The sequence below is a fragment of the Theobroma cacao genome, chromosome 9, assembly GCF_053813885.1.
Source record: "Theobroma cacao isolate CCN51 chromosome 9, ASM5381388v1, whole genome shotgun sequence".
NCBI classification, from domain to species: domain Eukaryota; kingdom Viridiplantae; phylum Streptophyta; class Magnoliopsida; order Malvales; family Malvaceae; genus Theobroma; species Theobroma cacao.
Genome location: NC_142647.1, coordinates 15,766,499 through 15,786,278, shown reverse-complemented (window position 1 = coordinate 15,786,278; position 19,780 = coordinate 15,766,499). Strand labels below are relative to the sequence as shown.

The window sequence follows — 19,780 nt, the reverse complement described above, 5'->3', positions numbered from 1 at the left end:
ATGGAAACAAAGTCCCGAGGTCTAATGTTTTCACCCTCAACATCTTCAGAAATCAATGCGGGGTGATGAAAGAGAATGTCATGAGATATGTGATGAGGTTCTTTAAGAAGGGAAAGCTTGAACAAAGGGTCAATAAGTTTCTCATTACTTTTATGCCTAAAGTTGAAAATTTGATTGGACTATTGGAGTATAAACCAATCAGCCTTATTGGCGGCTTATATAAGATTGTTTCCAAACTTCTTGCAAATAGGATAAGGTTGGTTATTAGGGAAATTATATGAGAAAAGCAGTTTGTTTTTGTTAAAGGAAGACAATTTATGGATTGTGTATTAATTGCAAATTAGGTGATTGATTGGCTAAAAAAAGGTGAAGAAGGGGTTTTCTGTTGAAAGTCAACTTTGAAAAGCTTACAATAGTGTTGATTGGACTTCCTTGATTTGGTTATGAGAAAAATGAGATTTAGGGAGAAATAGAGGAAATGGACGATGGGGAGAATGACGAACGCAAAAATCCCAATGTTGGTCAATAGAGTGGCTACTAAACCTTTTAGGATAGGGAAAGGGCTAAAGTAAATATGCTTGTTATCCCCTTTCCTTTTAAATATTATGGAGGAGGCTTTTAGTTAATTGATGGATAAAGGAATGGAACAAGGGTTATGTAGGGGAATACCTATAGGATCAAACGAGCTTTAAATCTCCCATTTACAATTTGCTGAGCATATCGAAATTGGAGAGTCTTATCAATGTCAATAGAGTACTAAGGATTTTTCAAGCAATGTCAAGGTTGTGAATGAACTTCCAAAAAAGCAGCCTCATAGGTGTGGGTGTTGATGAAAAGGTGGTAAAGGAAGGAGCCGAAAAGATAGAATGTAGAATTGGTAACACTCCAACGACCTACCTAGGGTTGCCATGAGAGGGGTAATCAGTTTGCTATGCAAATGTGGATGTCGATTATTGAAAATTTTGAAGCTAGATTAACAAGATGGAAAGCAAAAACTCTAACTATTGGAGGAACAGTCACACTTCTACAGTCAGTTTTGGCTAGTCTTTTTATTTTTTTCATGTCTATCTATCAAATGCCCAAAGAAGTGATAAAAGAGTTTGAGAAAATAGAAAAGAGGTTTTTATGGGGAGAAAGTAATGAGAAACAAAAAATTTATTTAATTGAATGGAACAAAGTTTATGACTATAAGGAGAATTGAGGGTTGGGAATTGTCAACTTAGAGTTGAAAAATAGAAACTTGTTAACTAAATGGCTTTGAAGGCATGAGAGTGGAACGTCAAGTTTATGGAGAAAGGTAATAGTGGAGAAAATAGAAGGCAATCCCACCAATCTTCTTCTTGAGTCAAACACAAACAAGAGAGTATCCATGGTATGGAAAAATATCTTGAAACCTTTAGTTCCAACTAATGATTTTTTTTTTCTACAAGTAAATTCAAATATGCAGCTGGTTGCTAGTGATGATAGCCAAATACTCTTCTGTCATGATAAATGGGTGGAAGGAGGGGATCTTAAAGGGGATGTTCCAAAAAATGTTTGCCCTAGCAAGCAACAAGGAAGGGTTTATATGTGATTATGGTAACTAGGAAAGTGAATAGTGGGAATGGGATGTGAAATTGAAAGGGATTCCTTTCGAGGTGGAAAGAGAACCAATGGCTTTATTTGAAGGACTCCATTACAAAGTATTATCTAAACAGAAACTTGCAAGACTAGGTGGCTTGGAAAGGATCTACATCAAGGCAGTACACTGTTAAAACTTTATGCAAATAGTACCTCTTAAGGATAATAATGTTGAAAGTATATGGAAAAAGACCTAGTCTAATTTGGCTCCTCATCGCATTGAAGTCTTCTGTTGGCAAGTCTTACATGAATAAGTTGCTATAAAATATCAATTACTTAAAATAGGGTTGATCAGCAATGAAGTAGCAAGCTTTCCGTTATGCTTCAAGGAACAAGAATCTGTTTGTCATTTGTTTCTTCATCATATGGAAGTTTGAAAAGTTTGGACAAAATGGAGTATGGAATGGGGGGTTGTTTGGGCTACACCAAAAAATATAAAGGACTTTTTCAGCTTGTGGAATGACAATGCAATTGTTAAAGGGGAAAGACAAATATGGATGATGGCTTATTATGTTATTTCATGGTCTGTTTCGCTTCAAAGAAATAAAATGGTTTTCAGAGGAGTAATATGGGACTCTAATCAAGTAGTTAAGCTTAATAAGTTATGAATTACCATGTGCACCAAAGCAAAGTGGCCAAAGGACTATGGGGATATTATTGATACGTATCGAAATCCTACACTCAGAACTACTCTAATAACCAACAAGGTAGACAGAAAAGTGGAAGGATCGAACAGACAAGCTTCTGGAGTTATGAAATTCAATGTTGATGATGCTGTTCGAGGAAGTTCAAAAGAGGTAGGGATCGAAGGGGTAATGAGGGACGAGAACGGGTATGTCAAAATTCTGTTGTCAAAGGGTATCAAAATTGGTAATGCGAACCTGGTTGAAATAAAAGCAATTATGATGGCTTTCATAATGGTTATTGCCTCTAAATAGTACCGATCTCACCTCTCTTATGATTGAGAGCAACTCAAGTAACGCGATAAAATGGGTCAATCAACCATCGAAAGGCTCGTTGAGACTTAACAAGTGGATCCTTCATATTGAAAGATTGAAGCTTGACATAACAGGATGGGAGGTAAAACACACCTTTAGAGAAAACAACAAACTGGCTGATAAGCTAGCCAAGGCAAAGATGCAATGTGAGAATGACTTCATCAACACGCTAGAATGAGTATGGATCAAGCTTCAACTAGAAAGGCTAAAGGGTGAAGAAGGATGTTAGGTCTGTGTTTTGATAAAAACATCAAGGGAATGTATGTTTTTGATGTTAAGGCAAATACTATTGATACTGATGGTGCTATCTAATGGAGTCTTTTTGTTGTATAGTTGTGGATATTTAAGATTGTGTTATGTCCCCTGCGTGGGAATGTTTGTTTGTTATTTTCTCCTAGAATTTTTCAAATTGTACAAGGATGTATTAATGGGGAAAGCCAACCATGGATTCCATTTATACATTGTGTTAAGAGTTTTGTTTACTTTGGAAGGTTAAGGACATAGTTTCTTGTATAGATTCTGGGCAAGGTTTTCTTGTATAGATTCTGGACAAGGTTTCTATGGGGATTTTGGTGAAGTATACCTTACTCAAGGTATCCCAAATCAAAATTTGTTTTAATTCTATTTTTTCAACAGTTAACTATTTTTGTTTCCTCTATTTTAATACACAATGAACTTTCATAAAAAAAAAAAGACATGAGCTCTTGAGTTGTAGAGGTCAACTTTTTATTTGTGTTATATTTGTAAATCTGATATATATATATATATATATATATATATATATATATATAAAGAGAGAGAAATAATCTAAGAAATAAAATCAAGTAATTATTCCATTCAATCTTATTATGTAATGACCCACTCTTACGATCGTTACCGGCGCACAAGTCATGTAGGCAAGCCTACACAACCCGACAAGCTTTCTAAATATATCAATCTCACCAAATAAATTCTTTCCTTTATCATAAACTAACAATGCTATATAACCAAAATTGCAAATTTAATTCTCAAACACTCATGAAAATTCTTAACAAGAGACTTAAAATATATGTACAACACGTCTTAAAATGTAAACCTTTAAACATTACACTATTCAAATTTAATCAAACAGTATCCAAGGACCTCGACGTGAAAATAGTTTTATGAATACATCACTTTATTTAAAAACAATAGACAACTTAGCATCTAGATAGCGGAGTGACACAAGGGAAATGCTATGAGACGCCAATTACCTATGCAGTAAGCTGAAGTGCCCTCACCATTGCTGCTTCCAATTAATTCACTTATCTGCCATTGTCAACTAGTTGGCGTGAGCCTTTCATACTCAGTAAGAGGGTGAGGAAGGGAAACAAGCATAAAGAAGATAATTTATAAATCAGTATACAGTAAAGAAACTTTAACCAATGATAACATTTGCCTTGCAAATTTAAAGGTTCCAAATATGAATAAAATATATGTTTCATGCCATACTTATTTTAAAATATGCTACATGGTAGAACTGCTCCAAAATAACTTGTATATGTGCATACCAAGTAATAGATAGAATTTATAATAACCATAGGATGCTAAAATCATTTCAAACTCAATATTTTACTTGAATTATCTTAAAACTCATGGAAATTATATAACATAATGTGGTTTCAAAACATTGTGCATATAAGACATTAAATCAAGTCACTAGTACATGTAAATGTAAAATCTTGCCATGTAAAATAGATTCAAATCACAATGCCATTGTTCATGCCTTTTAGAATAGCATAATAGATGATAATAATGAACGACTCTCAAGTAGGTTTAATATAACCCTTAGACTTACTTTTTCATGTTAATAACATCGTCATCTACTCGTGAGAACTCCCCATGCTACCAAATATAAATCGAGACTTCAAGTCCCCCTTTAACTACTCGTGGGACTCCTCATGCCACCGAATATCTAGTTGGGGCTTCAAGTTCCTCTTTACATTCAAACATCAATCAACAAGCAACCATTACTTTATTCACAAAGACCACACAAGCCTAGTGTGGCAATAGGACCTATACCCGAGTGCTTATTAATGTAAAATCATACTCATTTCATTCAAGCATAAAACACACTAATGGAGAAGTAGGTAAAATACTTTATAATTCAATATGGTATGCACAAATTCATTTAAAAGCCATGGTGCATATCCTAAAACCATCATGCATATTCACAATTTCAAATGAGTGAAATTATGAATATGCATCAATTACTTTGTTCACAAAGACCACACAAGCCTGGTGTGGCAATAGGACCTATACCCGAGTGCTTATTAATGTACAATCATACTCATTTCAAGCATAAAACACACTAATGAGAAGTAGGTAAAATACTTTATAATTCAATATGGTATGCACAAATTCATTTAAAAGCCATGGTGCTTATCCAAAAACCATCATGCATATTCACAATTTCAAATGAGTGAAAATTGAATTCTTTTTTTTTTTGAATCACTCAATGGCCATTCTCGGCCTAAACAACGCACAATCATTTGCAAGGCAGATTTTGAAGCAAAGTCGCAGTCAATGGCTTGTTTCCCACTTTTAAATCAATATAGATAGTCTAGTATGTACATACTTAATTTTTTCCAAGACAATTGATAAAACAATGGCACAATCACAAAAAAGCCTAATTGTTTTCTACCAGCTCATACTTTCCACAATAGATTCAAGTATCCGAGAAGATATATACATATTATACTTCGTATGGAAGTATAGTTCAAGATAGTTCACCCACTCACCTCAATTGGTGGGATTTCTCACCAATATACCAAATACACCTGGAATGACCAATGCTGTATCTAAGTTAAGGGCCAAGTATCTTAATTCAAAACTGGAAATGAGTCCTTCATCTAAACATTTTCCAGCAGCTTGCATCTATGCTCATTCAAGTCCTATCAACAATATTTCACAAACATTAATAAATGTCAATATCATTTCATTTTACACATGCTTCCAGCAAAAGGATTCTTAGCTTCGGTCTCATATTTCACCTACCATTCTTACCTTCAAGAATTAATTATCCCAACCAAATCTTTACTGATGGGCCTTGGATTTAGTTCTCCAGCAAGCTTTAAGCTCTCAATCGAACCTGTATTATAGCATTTCCAATATTTTAGATCAATTTCAAGCACCCCATGTCATCATTCAATCATCACTTTGCACATCAATTTATATAGCACATATTCACACCCAATTATTTACCCTTGGAGGCCAATCAATTTCAATAACATCACTTATTTCAACCTCAAATCAACATTCCAGCCACTATACCACATCTTTGTCAATTTTTCCTAACATCAAATATCCAATATATATTCATAATTTCAAAACCATCTATCATGCTCCATTCATTAATAATAAAATCCAAGATTCAATTTCAGCATCATAACTTAAGGTTCCCTACCTCAAGAAATCAAGGCAACTTGGTATCCAATCCAAATTCCCAGCTTACTATATATGAATGGGCTGCAAACATAAATAAACTTTTAAACTCTTTAAATTGATTCGAAACAGGTCAACGATATCAGTTTTTATTTGAATTCCCTTACCATTTTCCCAACAAAACTAGTACACATTTCCAGTCAAACCCCAATCATTATTTTTGTTCTCTTTTTTTTTCCAGCTGAGCCTTCTCCATTTTTCTGCATTTCACTTTTCAATCGAGCTCTCTTTCTCCTTTATTTTATTCTTGCCTGAGCCCTCTCTTCCCTATTTTCTATTTTTAGCTTCAACCGATCTTTCACCATTGGTATGAGAGACTTGAAACTTTGAATGCTTGTAGTGTTCTAGTTTCTAGATTTCAAGGTAGGTTCAGTTTTGGCAAGAGAAGAGAGACTAAAATTAATGGCCTTTCAATCCAGTTTTCCCATCCTTGCCGTTAATATCTAAGTAATAAGACGAGATTTGCATGCAATAGACAGCCAATAGATAAGGATTTCTTGCATTTGCTACCAATAAGACTTGGCATTGTTAATTAAGAAAAGAAAAAAAAATTGCATGTATATTCTGCCAAAGTAATGCGGTCTTAGTAACAAAAAGAAAAATAAATAAAACATGTTGGAATAATTACTCATTAGTCCTCCAAGTTTTACTTACTTTTTTTAATTTAGCCCTCCAAACTTTATTTTCTTTGCAATTTAGTCATCAAATATTTTATTATTTACAATTTAATCCTCCAACAATTTTTTTGTCTAATTTAAATTTTTTTTATCTTCAATTTGATCTTCAAACGTTTATTATTATTATTATTATTATTATTATTATTATTATTATTAGTATTCAATTCTTTTCAATTCAATCCTTCACTTACTCACTTTTAGCCCACCATTAATAAAATGTAATCCTCCATTGTTTCGTTACCTTCCTTTTATTTTCCCATTTCATCCTCCTTCCATTCCATCTTTATTCTTTTATCTATCTTAGGCCTTTCTCCTTCATTTTCTACTTAGCACATAATTGAAATCTTTGATATTCTTAATTGGGACCCTATATTCACTCATAAGCCTAGTAAGCAACTTCAATCGTTCTAGCATGCCAAGGATCGGGATGTTACAGAGTAAATGAATAATTGTCTTCAATTTTTACAATTTCTAGTTTCTTTGGGTATGCATCAAGTTCAAGGGGAGAGGGAGATTAAAATGACTTAAAAACTGCAAGTAAAAAACCTGAAATATTGTTTATGGTTTTTCATGTTATTACTATGAAGCCAAACTATGCAATGGATCTGTTCTTCCTTACAATTATTTGGCGTCCAGTTAAAATGTTTGTAAGAAAACAAGGATGTATTTATGACCTAATCAATGAATAACCAATTTATGATGCATCTCCACTTTCCAAGAGTTAAAAATAACTTTTTTCTTATCAATAAAAATTAAAATCGACAATGAAAATCAATACATTAATAAAATGCAATGAAAATTATCCATAATGTGTGAAGAATTAACTAAAAATAAACATTACACAATATTCAATTGACACTTGAGATAGTTACGTGATTAAATTATAATCAAGAATAATTTTATTTATTTGTAAAAATATGTGAGTAAGTTATAATTAAGGGTAATTTTAACGAGTGGGATAAATGTGATTTAATTTTAATTATGGGTAATTTTTTCTTTTGGATAAATATGTATTTAAATTATAACAAAGGTAATTTTTTTTCTATAAAAATATATGTTATAATAATAAAGGATTTTTTTATTTTATTATTTATTCTTTTTATATTTTAAGATTATTTTTACTAATCAAACACACAACAAGTAATAATAGTAAATCATACCCTACTCCATTCTTCATACCAAACTACCTAATAACTATTCTATCATATTCACACAAAATAACTATTCTATTCTCACAAAATAACTACTCTATTTCATTTCTATTTATTCCACAAACATACTATAACTTGATAAAGATTTTTCCATGTAATTTTCCCTTGCATTTTTCAAAATCCGCTTCACAATGAAAGATTATATGCAATACATGAGAACATTACGCTCTCAAATGATGTCATCTCTAGTTATTTCTCAGACAGTAAACGAATTGAAGTTAGAATCTATTTTTTGTGTTGTTTGAATTTCTTAATCATCAGGATTTTGTGCATCTTTTCATTGATGCTATCATTCATCACACAGATACAAAATCCCCTGCCCAATTACTAGAAATAAAAATAAGCAATATAGCTGATAACACAACTGACCTCTCTTCCCCACTAGTGTGAAACAGAACTTGCTTAGTTACCCTGGAACCAACAAAGAACTACAGTTTAGTAAATACACTCAGATAAGGGGAGGAAGCTATTCTCCAACCTGATTCCTTAACATTGTACTAATAGAATACACACTTTTGACTTTTGTACACTTTCAGACTCCTGGGACCAGATTAACCTTCATACTCAGCATGATGAAAATGCAATTTCCAGGAAATTTAACAAAGAAACAACAAAAAATTTGAGAGGTACTTAGCACTAGTACCGACCGGATACCATTCGAGATGGACCTTCATTCTTATAATTGTAGCTAAACAAATCTCAAGACAAGAATCAGGATGAATAAAACCTGCAAACCAAAATTCTGTAGACAAAAAGGGATTTGGTGGAAAGGTTATTTATAGCATCTCCAATATGATCCTTGCTGACCAAGCAGACTACCGTATAACCAAGAAGCCATCTGAAGCAGAATATAAATCCAAGTACTCTAGCAAGAAGACATTCATATGGTATCATAAATATAGAAACCACCTGATCTAAATCAAAATGGTTTTACTGTATTACAGTATTGGCCTTTCAATATTCTGAGCAGAAATACATAAGCAAAGCTCATGTAGGAACTTAAGAACAGAGCAAACTGCCCCAGAATTTGTGATGTTCTAATAGTGTAACAAACTATTAGAGAACACAACAATGAATTCTTAGAAACAAAGCTTGACCCTCGGCAGCAAGTGCCCACTGGGAGTCTGATGCAAGATGGAAAGATGTTGAGGCTGTATATAATGTAAGATTTTCTTTTGCTACTTTGTGATATTTTTTGGCTTTGATTGTAATTGTTACATATATTTAGGATTTAGATTTTTTGGGTCGTTTTATAGTATTATTAGTATTCTAATTATTTCAAGTTTCAGGACAATAAAGTTATATTGGTCTGAGTTTATAGTAGAGTTTGCAATTTAGCGATAAGTTATGTTACAAGGACTCAGTGTTTCGAACACAGGTATGTCATGTTTTTGGCAATTTTTTGCCTTACCTTTTGAGGATCCAAGCATCATACCCATATAAATTTAAAGCGTCCAAGAAGTATCAGACATTTGTACCTAAGGAACTTAGGGTAAAGTGATGAATCCATGTGACATAGGCTATATGTACCTGCTTTATTTCAGTTTCTAGTATTTTTGAATGATGAATTATTGGAATACTTAATTTTAAGCCTTATGCTTTAAATATTTTGAGATTTTTATTTTGAGATTTTTATCTTGAGAATTGTTATTGACATTTCAGGTTTGGTGAATTTGATTGAGATTTTCAGATTATTTCTCTAGTGTTTTGTTTCAAAATGACTTGTTCGAGACCAGTTTCTCTCCCTTCTCCCTTCCTTTAGAATAATACTTTGTGAGAATGCATGCAGTGCAGCTAAAAAAGTGCATGAATTAGAGGATGTCCATGTTCAGACACTGCTATAAAACAGAACAAAATTCAACTTCCTAGAAGTTTTACATTTTAAAAATCATTTAATTAATAAATAGACAATATAGGTTAAGTGCTTGTACAATATTAATATAGACAATATATTATTTATCCAGAATTCTAAATACACATAGAAAGACAAATGTAAATGCATCAGTTTTTTTTCTCAACAGGAGGTCTCAAACCTGGCAGCCTCTAGCCAACAGTTCCAGCAAGGCAACAATTTGATTAGATCAGATATGGACAAAAATGGCTCCCAGTAACACAGGTAAGAAGTAAATATAATGTATCCAACCCCAAAATGCACTTTCCTAAACCGTCAACATCATAAATTCTCAGAGATATTTCAGATTCACCTCAACATCATAGAAGGTAGCGAGTAATATTGAATAAGACAACTACAGTGTGATAAGCATATTGCAATCATATCCTAGGAGAAAGACAAGTGACAGAAAGAATGATTGAAAAATTACCCATTTAAAGTTGGTACAGTGATCATAGTGTCAGGTATGCAGCTACTGACATCAATAAGTACAAAGAACAAAGAATTTATCAGCTCAGTGGAGGAACTAATATTTTCCATGTGTTTGTCCAGTCAACTGGCAGGAGATAATTTCCCATTCCTTGAAGAAGAAAAATCATGAGAACAACTTCTGAAATAATATAAGCAGCACCCCTGGTGAATTTTTGTCTTCAACTGTTCTCATCTGAAACAAAAGTTCAAAGATCTTCTCAGAAGGTAAAAGATGCATATTCAGAAAGAATATAAAAAATCAAATAAACTACAAGGGTGCAGCAGGGAGCAACCTATGGAGTATCTTGTTCTAGATCCACAAATAGCAGTTCCACTTCAGAGCTTAAGCTTGAATCCACATAGTCAGCCATTTCTTTTACATGTATCAAATATGGCATGTCTTCTATTCTCATTAGTCTTAGCTCTTAAAAAATGGGCAATTCCTGATGAAACACATTAGGAGATAGTGTTAACCCATGAGAACCAACCTGTTAACAAGCAGAGTAAAAGAAAGAATTAAAACAAAAAAAAAATACTATCAGAAGACACAACAGTCATGCAGTGCATCTAACACAGACCTTGCCAACAGGTACTGCTTATGAACATACAAATTAATGGTCCACTAGAACTAGAACTGTCTGTTCGACAAATAGATATGCTTGTAATGAAAAAGAGAGGATAAATGATAAAACCTTATCTATAATTCATTTACACCTATCTAGCTTACACCAAACCAAGCACATTATTTTTTGGAGCCACAAATAAGTCAGGTTTTAACTTGGTTTGTTTGCATACCAGAAGCATGCTCAGCTCAAGCAAGTGACAAGAGGGATTTTTACAGTCCATATCCAAATTATTTTAAATAATTGATAAAGACATGATTGGAATCTTGGTTTATCAAAACAAGCAGTAACTCAATCAGTGTGAAACAAATAAAGAAAAAAATGCCTAACCAGTTTGAAAGCTATCAAAACTTGAAAGGCTAAAATATAAGTAAACTACAGCATGTAATTTTGAAGAAGTATCTAATTTAAAAAGCTCTTTTTTTCTTCTCTACGTTTTTCAAGAGAACAATAATGTACAGCAGTAAGTTGATTAACAATCATGAATTGATAGAAAATCGACGAAGTTCTGTGTCTAATTAATATGCAGCTAAAATAGAACTTAAATAAGTCCTAAAGATACCTCATCTGCCCAAAGATAAAAATTATCTTTAAGAAAGAAGTGATGACTATTCAAAGAAGATTCTTTCAGTCATAAAGGGATGGACAATGGCTACACATGCTCCAGTTTACACAATGCACAAATAAACAGAATTCAATTCCATAATTTGCAGTACTTAGTACCAGTTACTAAAACAATTTAAATATAGCATGCACCAATTACTAAAACAATACAAATATAAATAAATATGTATCTCTGTGTGTATGTTTGTATGTATGTAATACCTAAGTTGTACAGAGATTTGAACTTAATACCTACTTGTTAGAGATAAAGTGTGGCTACCATTGGGCCGTCCTTGACCACAAACAACTATCCATGTTGACGATTAATAGATCCATAACTCCAGATGACATGATCTTCCCCCACCTTTATTGTTTTAACTGAATAATTTAGATTGGACATAAATAAGATATATAATAATATATCAACCATAAGAGAGAACAATAAACTATAACTCTGTAAGTGAGAAGATGACAAGCTAGAAGTGGCTAAAAGTCAGAACCAGGAGGACAACATTTAAGGAGAGAGTAAAGGTTACTAGAGTTAAATTAAAGAAACCTGTACTTTTAGATATTTGATCTATCTTAATACTGAAACAATTAACCTATTGACACGCTTCTTCAAAACAGCATTTCTTTGCAGCAGATGCTTTTGCGATGATAAGCCGTCCATGAAAACTTTGCAAACATAACCAACTTATAAGGTTAAAATAAAAGATAGTAAATAAGTTGCCCAAACTGACAAACCTGACAGCAAAGAAATTCCGAGTATGTTTCTTCAGTATTGAAAAGATTAAGAGGAAAGCATGTTTCTGAACTTTTTTTTTTATCTCTATAGACAATCAACCTTTGGAATGTAACCTTCCCTCTTCATCTCCGCATTCAGCAAGTCAAAGACTTGATGAATCTTGATTGAATGATACTGCAAGCCATCCCCAGCAAGAAATTCATGAAGTTGAGCTTCGATTTCAATCCAGCTACAACCAGGAGTCTTATTGACACCTCTCTGCCTCATCAACACCCTCATTTTTGCTGAGTCATCCCACCTTCTTGAATTTGCATATATCTTTGATGAGATAACATAGTTTCCAGAATTTGAAGGCTCCATTTGCAGCAGAAGTTGCATCACCCTCTCACCAACATCAACATTTTTGCGCTTCTGACAGGCACCAAGTAGTGCCCCCAGTACAATTTCATCTGGTTTTTCAGGCATCTTCTCAATGAAATCCCAAGCTTCATAAAGTTGACCAGCACGTGCCAAAAGATCAACCATGCAAGAGCAATGCTCAATTTTTGGTGTTAACCCATATGAAGAGTTCATCAATTCAAAATATTGCCAGCCTTCATCAACCAATCCTGCATGCACACATGCTGAAAGTACTCCTACAAATGTAACATCATTTGGACAGGCATCCCTACCCTCTTTTGACATGCATTCAAATAGTGATAAAGCCTCCTGAGGTCGCCCATGGAAAGCAAGAGCAGAAATCATTGCATTCCATGAAACCTCATTTTTTACAGGCATGTTTTCAAATACTCTTTGTGCATTGTCCAAGCTCCCACACTTAGCATACATATCAACCAAAGCAGTAGAAACAAAGATATTGCGTTGTAAGCCTCTTTGTGATGCATATGTGTCAATCCTTTTCCCCAAGTCTAGGGCCCCAATTGAGGCACATGCTGACAGAACTCCAACCAATGTAATTTTGTCTGGGATAACTCCTGCATCCTTCATGCCATGAAACAGCTTTATTGCTTCATCTGACATTCCATTTTGTGCATATCTGTTACGTATTGACAACACAGATACTTATCATAGAACTCAACAAAAGACATTCATTTGATATAAGAATGATAAAACTTTAACTTATTTAAACAATTTATTGCTAGTGAAAAAAAATGCATTTCTAGTGCACATTATAGACAACATAAAGGAAAGCTTTGGACTTGAATAAGATTGACACAAGACTCAAACATCAAACTAGAACTTGGTTGGATCAATTTCCACCATTTTCACATAAGAACTGTCAGAAAAGAATCCAAGTTCAGCGAATAAGCTGACTAATCAATCACTTTTGAGATAGTCCTCAGAATAATTTCCAAATTTTAATACAGATGTAAACTGACTTTAATTATTTTTCAATTCCATATGTTCTACTTTATCATCCTAAGTTATCTTAAAAAAGAAGAAAAAAAGTTAAATATCAGGAGGAAAAGAGACAGCATTGTTATAGGCTTCATTTATACTTATGGATAAAAACAATCAGTACACCAGATTGAATTCTTTAGAATGAATAATTACCAAGAAAAGGGAGTGCAACAATTTAATTTTCACGCATGAATAATTACAAACCACAAGTTCAAACAGCAAAATCTTGTAGTTGGTAGCATATTCCAATCAATACAATGGATCTCCTCACAATTGAATTTATAAAGTATTATGGGCAAAACCCCTTTGCTTCACTTGTGGTTTTGACTTTTGACTATTGTTGGTAATCTATGACTCAACCTAATAACACGACACATAGTTAGGCACATTTGAGGTTTAGATAGTCATGTAAACCAATCAAAACTTTTTGTCTAATTTGAGTTGAGCCACTTAATCCAAAATGGACTGCATCCCAATTTGGCCTTGCTTTTTTTCAGCTTATCTACCTCTTAAAAACAGAAGCCAAGCCAAACAAGATTTTTGAGAAGCTCTTAAAAAAAACAAACAGTTTTATTTCAAAGAACAAAATTCTAAAAACAGAGCTTAAAGAAAAGCTCCAGAAATGAGTTTTCTCTTATCGTTTTTTAAAAATACGTCAGCTTTTCAAAAAATGCTCCCCTCTCAATCAATGTCCCTCTCCTCTCCCTCCTTTTGGAAATCACCCTTCTCCAACACAAAATCACGATCTCCCTTTCCTTTATCTCTCTCTACAAAGACTATTCAAAAAACAAAAGACCTAGCAACAGAATAACAAAATCTAAGATTTTTTTGTTCTCACAAAGATTAAGAGAAAAGAAGATCCAAAATTCAAAGCTACATTCAAGTACTATTTAAAGGCTTTCTCTATTCTGCACCAAAAAATCTAATACTATTACAACTATACAAGTTTGAGAGTTATTCCGTTTCTTCATAAATTTCTCTGATTTTAAGTATATAAACTCAAAACAGATTTACTCCGTTTTGCTTTATTAGGTGATAGAAGATGGCATGACTTATGATAATTTTAACTTAAATTAGAACTTAAATAATTTATTTTGCCAAACAGCTTATCAAACAACTTTAGATTAATTTTAAAAGCTATTATTTTTCATAAGAGCTTCATAATAACTTTTCAGCTAAAAAAAAAACTAGGCCAAACAAGCTCTACATTGACCCATTTAATTAATTGTATCAAAATGTTAGCCCCTATAACCTTTTTAAACCAATTTATTCATTATCATTGCTTAAAATTTTCATACCCCATTTTAATTTTAATTAAATAGGGTCTTTCATGTCATGTCATATATCTTGTTTAATAAATAAAATCATGTAACAGGCTTATCATGTCAACTAGTATTAAAATTATCACACACCGTTTGAAATAAACAGGCTTTTTCATGTCATGTCATATAACTTGTTTAATAAATAAAATCATGTTACTAATATGATTAGTAAATTGGGCGTTGTTTATGTCAACCATTCTTATTGTTATACCCAGTCTTTAAGGTGCCATCCCCAAACTTATGGCCTTACTAGGCCAAGCCAACAAGAAAACTTCTTAAGGTTTGACACTTACGTAAATAGATATCAAAACAACTGCACAGAATAAGACTTGCTTACCCAGTGATCATCGCATTCCAGGTGACCACATCCTTCCCCTCCATTCCATCAAAGACCCCCCTCGCCGATACAAAATCCCCACACTTTCCATACATACCAATCAAAGCAGACGCAATAAATGAATTCAGTTTGATCTTATGTTCTATAGCAAACCCCTCCACCCACCTCCCTAAACTTAAATCCCCCAAATCCCCACACGCCCCAAGGACGCTGACTAACGTCATCTCATCAGGCACAAATCCTTCCTCTCTCATCTTCCCAAACAAACCAACCGCCTCATTCGCATACCCCATTTTAGAATATCCCGAAATCATTGAGTTCCACGACACCAAATCCCTCTCAGATATTTCATCAAACACCCTACGAGCACTACCCAATTCACCGCAACGAGCATACATTGTAATCAAAGAGTGAGTAGTATGAGAATCAACGTCCAACCCCAGTCTAAACACCGACGAATGAGCTGCCTGCCCGTGACTTAGCTCTAAAAGATTGGCACAGGCAATAAACAAAAAAGGGTAAGTGAATTTATTCGGTTTTAAGCCTAAAAATTTCATTTGATAATAAAAATGAAGAGTTGTAGAGTAGTGTTGCCATGTGGTAGTAAGGCCACGGATCATGACATTGAAAGCGTAATCATTGGGTTGAGGGATTTGGGAGAAGAGAAGGGAAGCGTAGGCGAAGTTGTTAAGGTCAATGATTTTGGAGAGAAGGAAGTTCGGTTTTTGGATGGAATTGATGAGCATTTGGGCGTGGATTTGTTGTAAGAGTTTGATGGATGTGCATTTTTTCAAAAAGGATAAGAGCTTTTCTGTAAAAGATTGTTGTCGAAACTTGTGGAGTTGGGTTTTCGAAAGAATGATGATTGGGCGGGAAACCAGGTCTGTAGAGGCTTTTGTTTTGAGCATTGTATGGCGGCTACGGGTAGTCACCTCACCTGCGCGCATTTCAACCTTGAACAACCCATGATATAACCGTTGTGCGGGGAGGTGGCAATGGAGCCGGGTCGGGTTGCTTTGTATTTGGGTCGAATTATTCTGGGTTTGCTTCTTTTGGTTTTAAATTTACGCGGATTGTGGATTTTAGATTCCCCCATGTTTTGAGTTTTGGGCATTTCATATTCAAAATATTTTAGATTCACATCATTCAAGTAGTTCCGACATTCAGATATTTGAGTTTGCTTTGAAGTTTGAGTTATTTGAATTCAAATAATTTCAAACTCAAGTTGTTGATTTTAAAAATTAAATGGAATTCAAATGCATCATTTCAGGTTTTATCAACTTTAATTAAATTATTTAACATCATATTTGGTCAATTCATGGCATACCTTCAATTTAAATTCTTGACATTATAAGTAAAGCTTTTAAAAAAAGCATCAGGTTATATATAAAGATAAAAAAACAAAAAAATTAAAAGTCATTTATTAATGTATTTTATTTTATATCATATATTAAAAATTTTGTTCCAAGAAAAAAGTATTAATTACTTTGTATGAATATCAATTACTTTTTAATTTATGAATTATTTTTTGTTTATAACATTTTTCTTATTTATTTTACTATTTAAAAGAATAAAAAAATATGGACTTCATGTATGTATAGTCAATTTTGTCTTGCCCGTCAATTGCATCATAGTGATGATGGTATTTCTCATTCAAAATTCAATAACTAACATAATTACATATCAATTGCATAACTGGTTACATTTTCTCTAGAGAAAATTGTGAAAAATAACCTTCCTCATAAAGTAATTTTAGAAATAACCACTTATGTAAAGTTATCTGTTTTTATCCAAAAATAAGCATGAATAAACCAAAATACCCTTAACAACATCTTGGCAAATTAATTTCCTGATATCTCCCTCCCGCCATAGAGAAAATAAATGCTCAGCTATTTCAATCCGTTCAACTCTCTTAACTCTCTAATTTGTATTATCTCTGTCAACTTTTTGTTGAGCACCATCGTCATCAACTCTCTGAACTGTATTAGCTCTGTCAACTCTCTGTTGAGCACTATCGTTATCGTGTTGTGGTCTATCTCTCGGCATCTAGCCATATCATCATCAATAAACAAACCCTAGAGTAGAGATAACATCAAGGTATGTTATTGGGTTTATTACTACAACACATTAATTTCTGAAAGTTTTTGTGTCAATTAGAACATGGATTAAAAACAATGCCTAAAGTTGTTACACACCATGCATCTCTAATGCACATAGCGTGTAAAAAATATATTGAAATAACATGTGTTATCACGTGGTGTGTAACATGTTGTGAACATGGCATGTAACATTTTTTTTTAATATGGCTTGTAACAATATGACTAACAAGTTTTAGAACACAACATGTAATGTGTAAAATGATTGACAAATTTTTTGTTTTCAAAATTTCAGTGGGGTTCCAATTATACAACTTGTGATAAGATACAGTGGTCAATGGGTGGATGGCATTTATAAGGGTGGAGAGTCATGAATGTCGGAGGTTAAGAGTGATTTGTCATTTGCGAGCTTGATGAAGCTAGTTAAAAATGTTGTTGGGATAAACTCAGAAATTCACGAGATTGAGTTACATGCATTGATCAGTACACTCGAAGAGCTATCACGCCCAATTATCAAGGACGATAAGGATGTTGCATTAATTTTACTAGAACAGAGGAATGTTCTGGTAGTATATGTCACCATTAAAGTGTGAGACCTTGACCTTTATAGATTCGTAAAGGGAAGTATACGCGATATCCCTGATCAGGGGTAATTTCATCATTTCCTTAGTAAGCCCATAAAAGTAAGATTTTTAAACAATATTATGATCTAAGTAGGCCGAAGGCATAAATGGATGGTGAAATTAGGGGTAAAATGGAAAGGAAACCAAAATTTTGATGATTTTCACGGTAATGGCAAAATGGTCATTTTTCACCTCGGGTTAAAATTTTAAGTTTTCATGAATCCGAGTATGTTTAGACCATTATAGACCTTGTCTCGGTGTCAAAGGAGTAAAAAGATTGCACAAAGGGTTGCATGAGAACAAACTAACTAGTCAAGGGCATTTTCGTAATTTTAAGGGAATGGATAAGTTTGGCCTATAAATATCCTTCTTCCAACAACTTCTTCTCCCATTTTTCCAGCAGCTTGTCTTCTTCTTCCTTCTTCCCTCTCACGTTTCTTTAAAACCTCCATAGAAGCTTGATATGGAGCTTGCATAATTTTCTCTCTCTAGCTCTAGTTTTCATACCTTTGAGCCCTTTTGACTAGAACCCTTGTATTCTTCCACTCTTTCTCCTTAAAACCCTTGAAAAATCTTATTTCCATACTTTCTCTCACTAGTTGGGCATTTTAGAGAGAGAAAAAGAGAATTACCCTATTTGTGTGGAAGCTATTGGAAGAGAATTCAACTACAAAGGAGTCATAGGGTAAGTGATGAACTAAGCTTGATTTTTAACTGTAGAAAATGGCTAGTAATTGGGATTATGAGTTGTTTTATTGTTGAGTATGTTCATTACTTTTTAGTGATTAAGATAGTGAACATAGATAGCCATTTAATGTGGCAATTGAAAACTAGCTAAGAGATAGCTTTTAGGATTCATAGTGTGTGAATTGACCTATTGCTTATGCTAATGTGATCCTAGGTTCTAATGAAGTCCCATCCTTCCAATTGGATCATTAGGGGAAATAGAGTCAACTAAAGGCTCAACAATAAATTGGTGAGTGGACTGCCTATCAAAACTATTTTGGGAATGTGACTGTTTTGTACAAAGTGTTTGAATGATTTTATACAACTTTTCTTAAAAATGAGTGCCTTGGAAACAAGCTCTTGAGAAACGGTTTATGTTGTGACATGTGACTATTATTGATTCATGCACTACCACATTGTGTTGATATATATATATATATATATATATGAATATATTGTTGTGTAATGACATTGACTTGGCTATGTGCGAGTAGGGAGTGCGTATAAGCCGAGGATGACCCAGTTATGTGCGAGTAGGGAGTGCACATAACCCGATGATGACCCAGCCATGTGCGAGTAGGGAGTGCGCATGAACTGGTGATGATGATGATGGGATGGTGTGCATGATGATGATGGGTATACGTATACATATATACATATGTAAATATGTGTATTATAGAAATTAATGAGTAATGGTATATGTTGTAATGCATATGAAACTTGACATGTTAAATTGTGAAAGATTGTTATGCGTTTCATGTTGGTTTGGACATTTCAACAGGGTGGTTAGATTCGTTGTCGTATTCGACTTGCTTGCGAATCATTGAAGCTTTCATTCTTCAATGGTTCGTTATGTACGGGTTCATGATTTTCAAATGATTAATCATTAAGGCCTTGATGAGGGGTTTTTAATATGAATGGAACTAAATTGTATTGTTTTGAAACAAGTGCATCATGATTTTAAATTCTCCCTT

General features: G+C 33.5%; 1 protein-coding gene across 14 annotated transcripts; it reads right to left on the bottom strand.

The window, feature by feature from the left end:
• Positions 1–3,641: 3,641 nt before the first annotated feature.
• LOC18589356 (Pentatricopeptide repeat (PPR-like) superfamily protein) lies at positions 3,642–16,441 on the bottom strand. Of its 14 annotated transcripts, none has more exons than XM_088810276.1 (10): positions 15,362–16,441; positions 12,301–13,337; positions 11,813–11,934; positions 10,624–10,818; positions 10,290–10,523; positions 8,338–8,379; positions 6,043–6,104; positions 5,643–5,727; positions 4,435–5,530; positions 3,646–3,918 (listed from the first exon to the last, which is right to left on the bottom strand). In XM_088810276.1, exons 1-2 carry the CDS (start codon positions 16,306–16,308, stop codon positions 12,386–12,388), a joined length of 1,899 nt encoding a protein of 632 aa, XP_088666402.1. In that variant the 5' UTR covers positions 16,309–16,441; the 3' UTR covers positions 3,646–3,918; positions 4,435–5,530; positions 5,643–5,727; positions 6,043–6,104; positions 8,338–8,379; positions 10,290–10,523; positions 10,624–10,818; positions 11,813–11,934; positions 12,301–12,385. The 14 variants fall into 14 exon arrangements, with proteins under 14 accessions (XP_088666409.1, XP_088666408.1, XP_088666411.1 ...); XM_088810278.1 differs by having other exon boundaries at positions 3,651–3,905; positions 5,378–5,530; XM_088810283.1 differs by having other exon boundaries at positions 3,642–5,530; positions 10,290–10,544.
• Between the last annotated feature and the right edge of the window lie 3,339 nt (positions 16,442–19,780).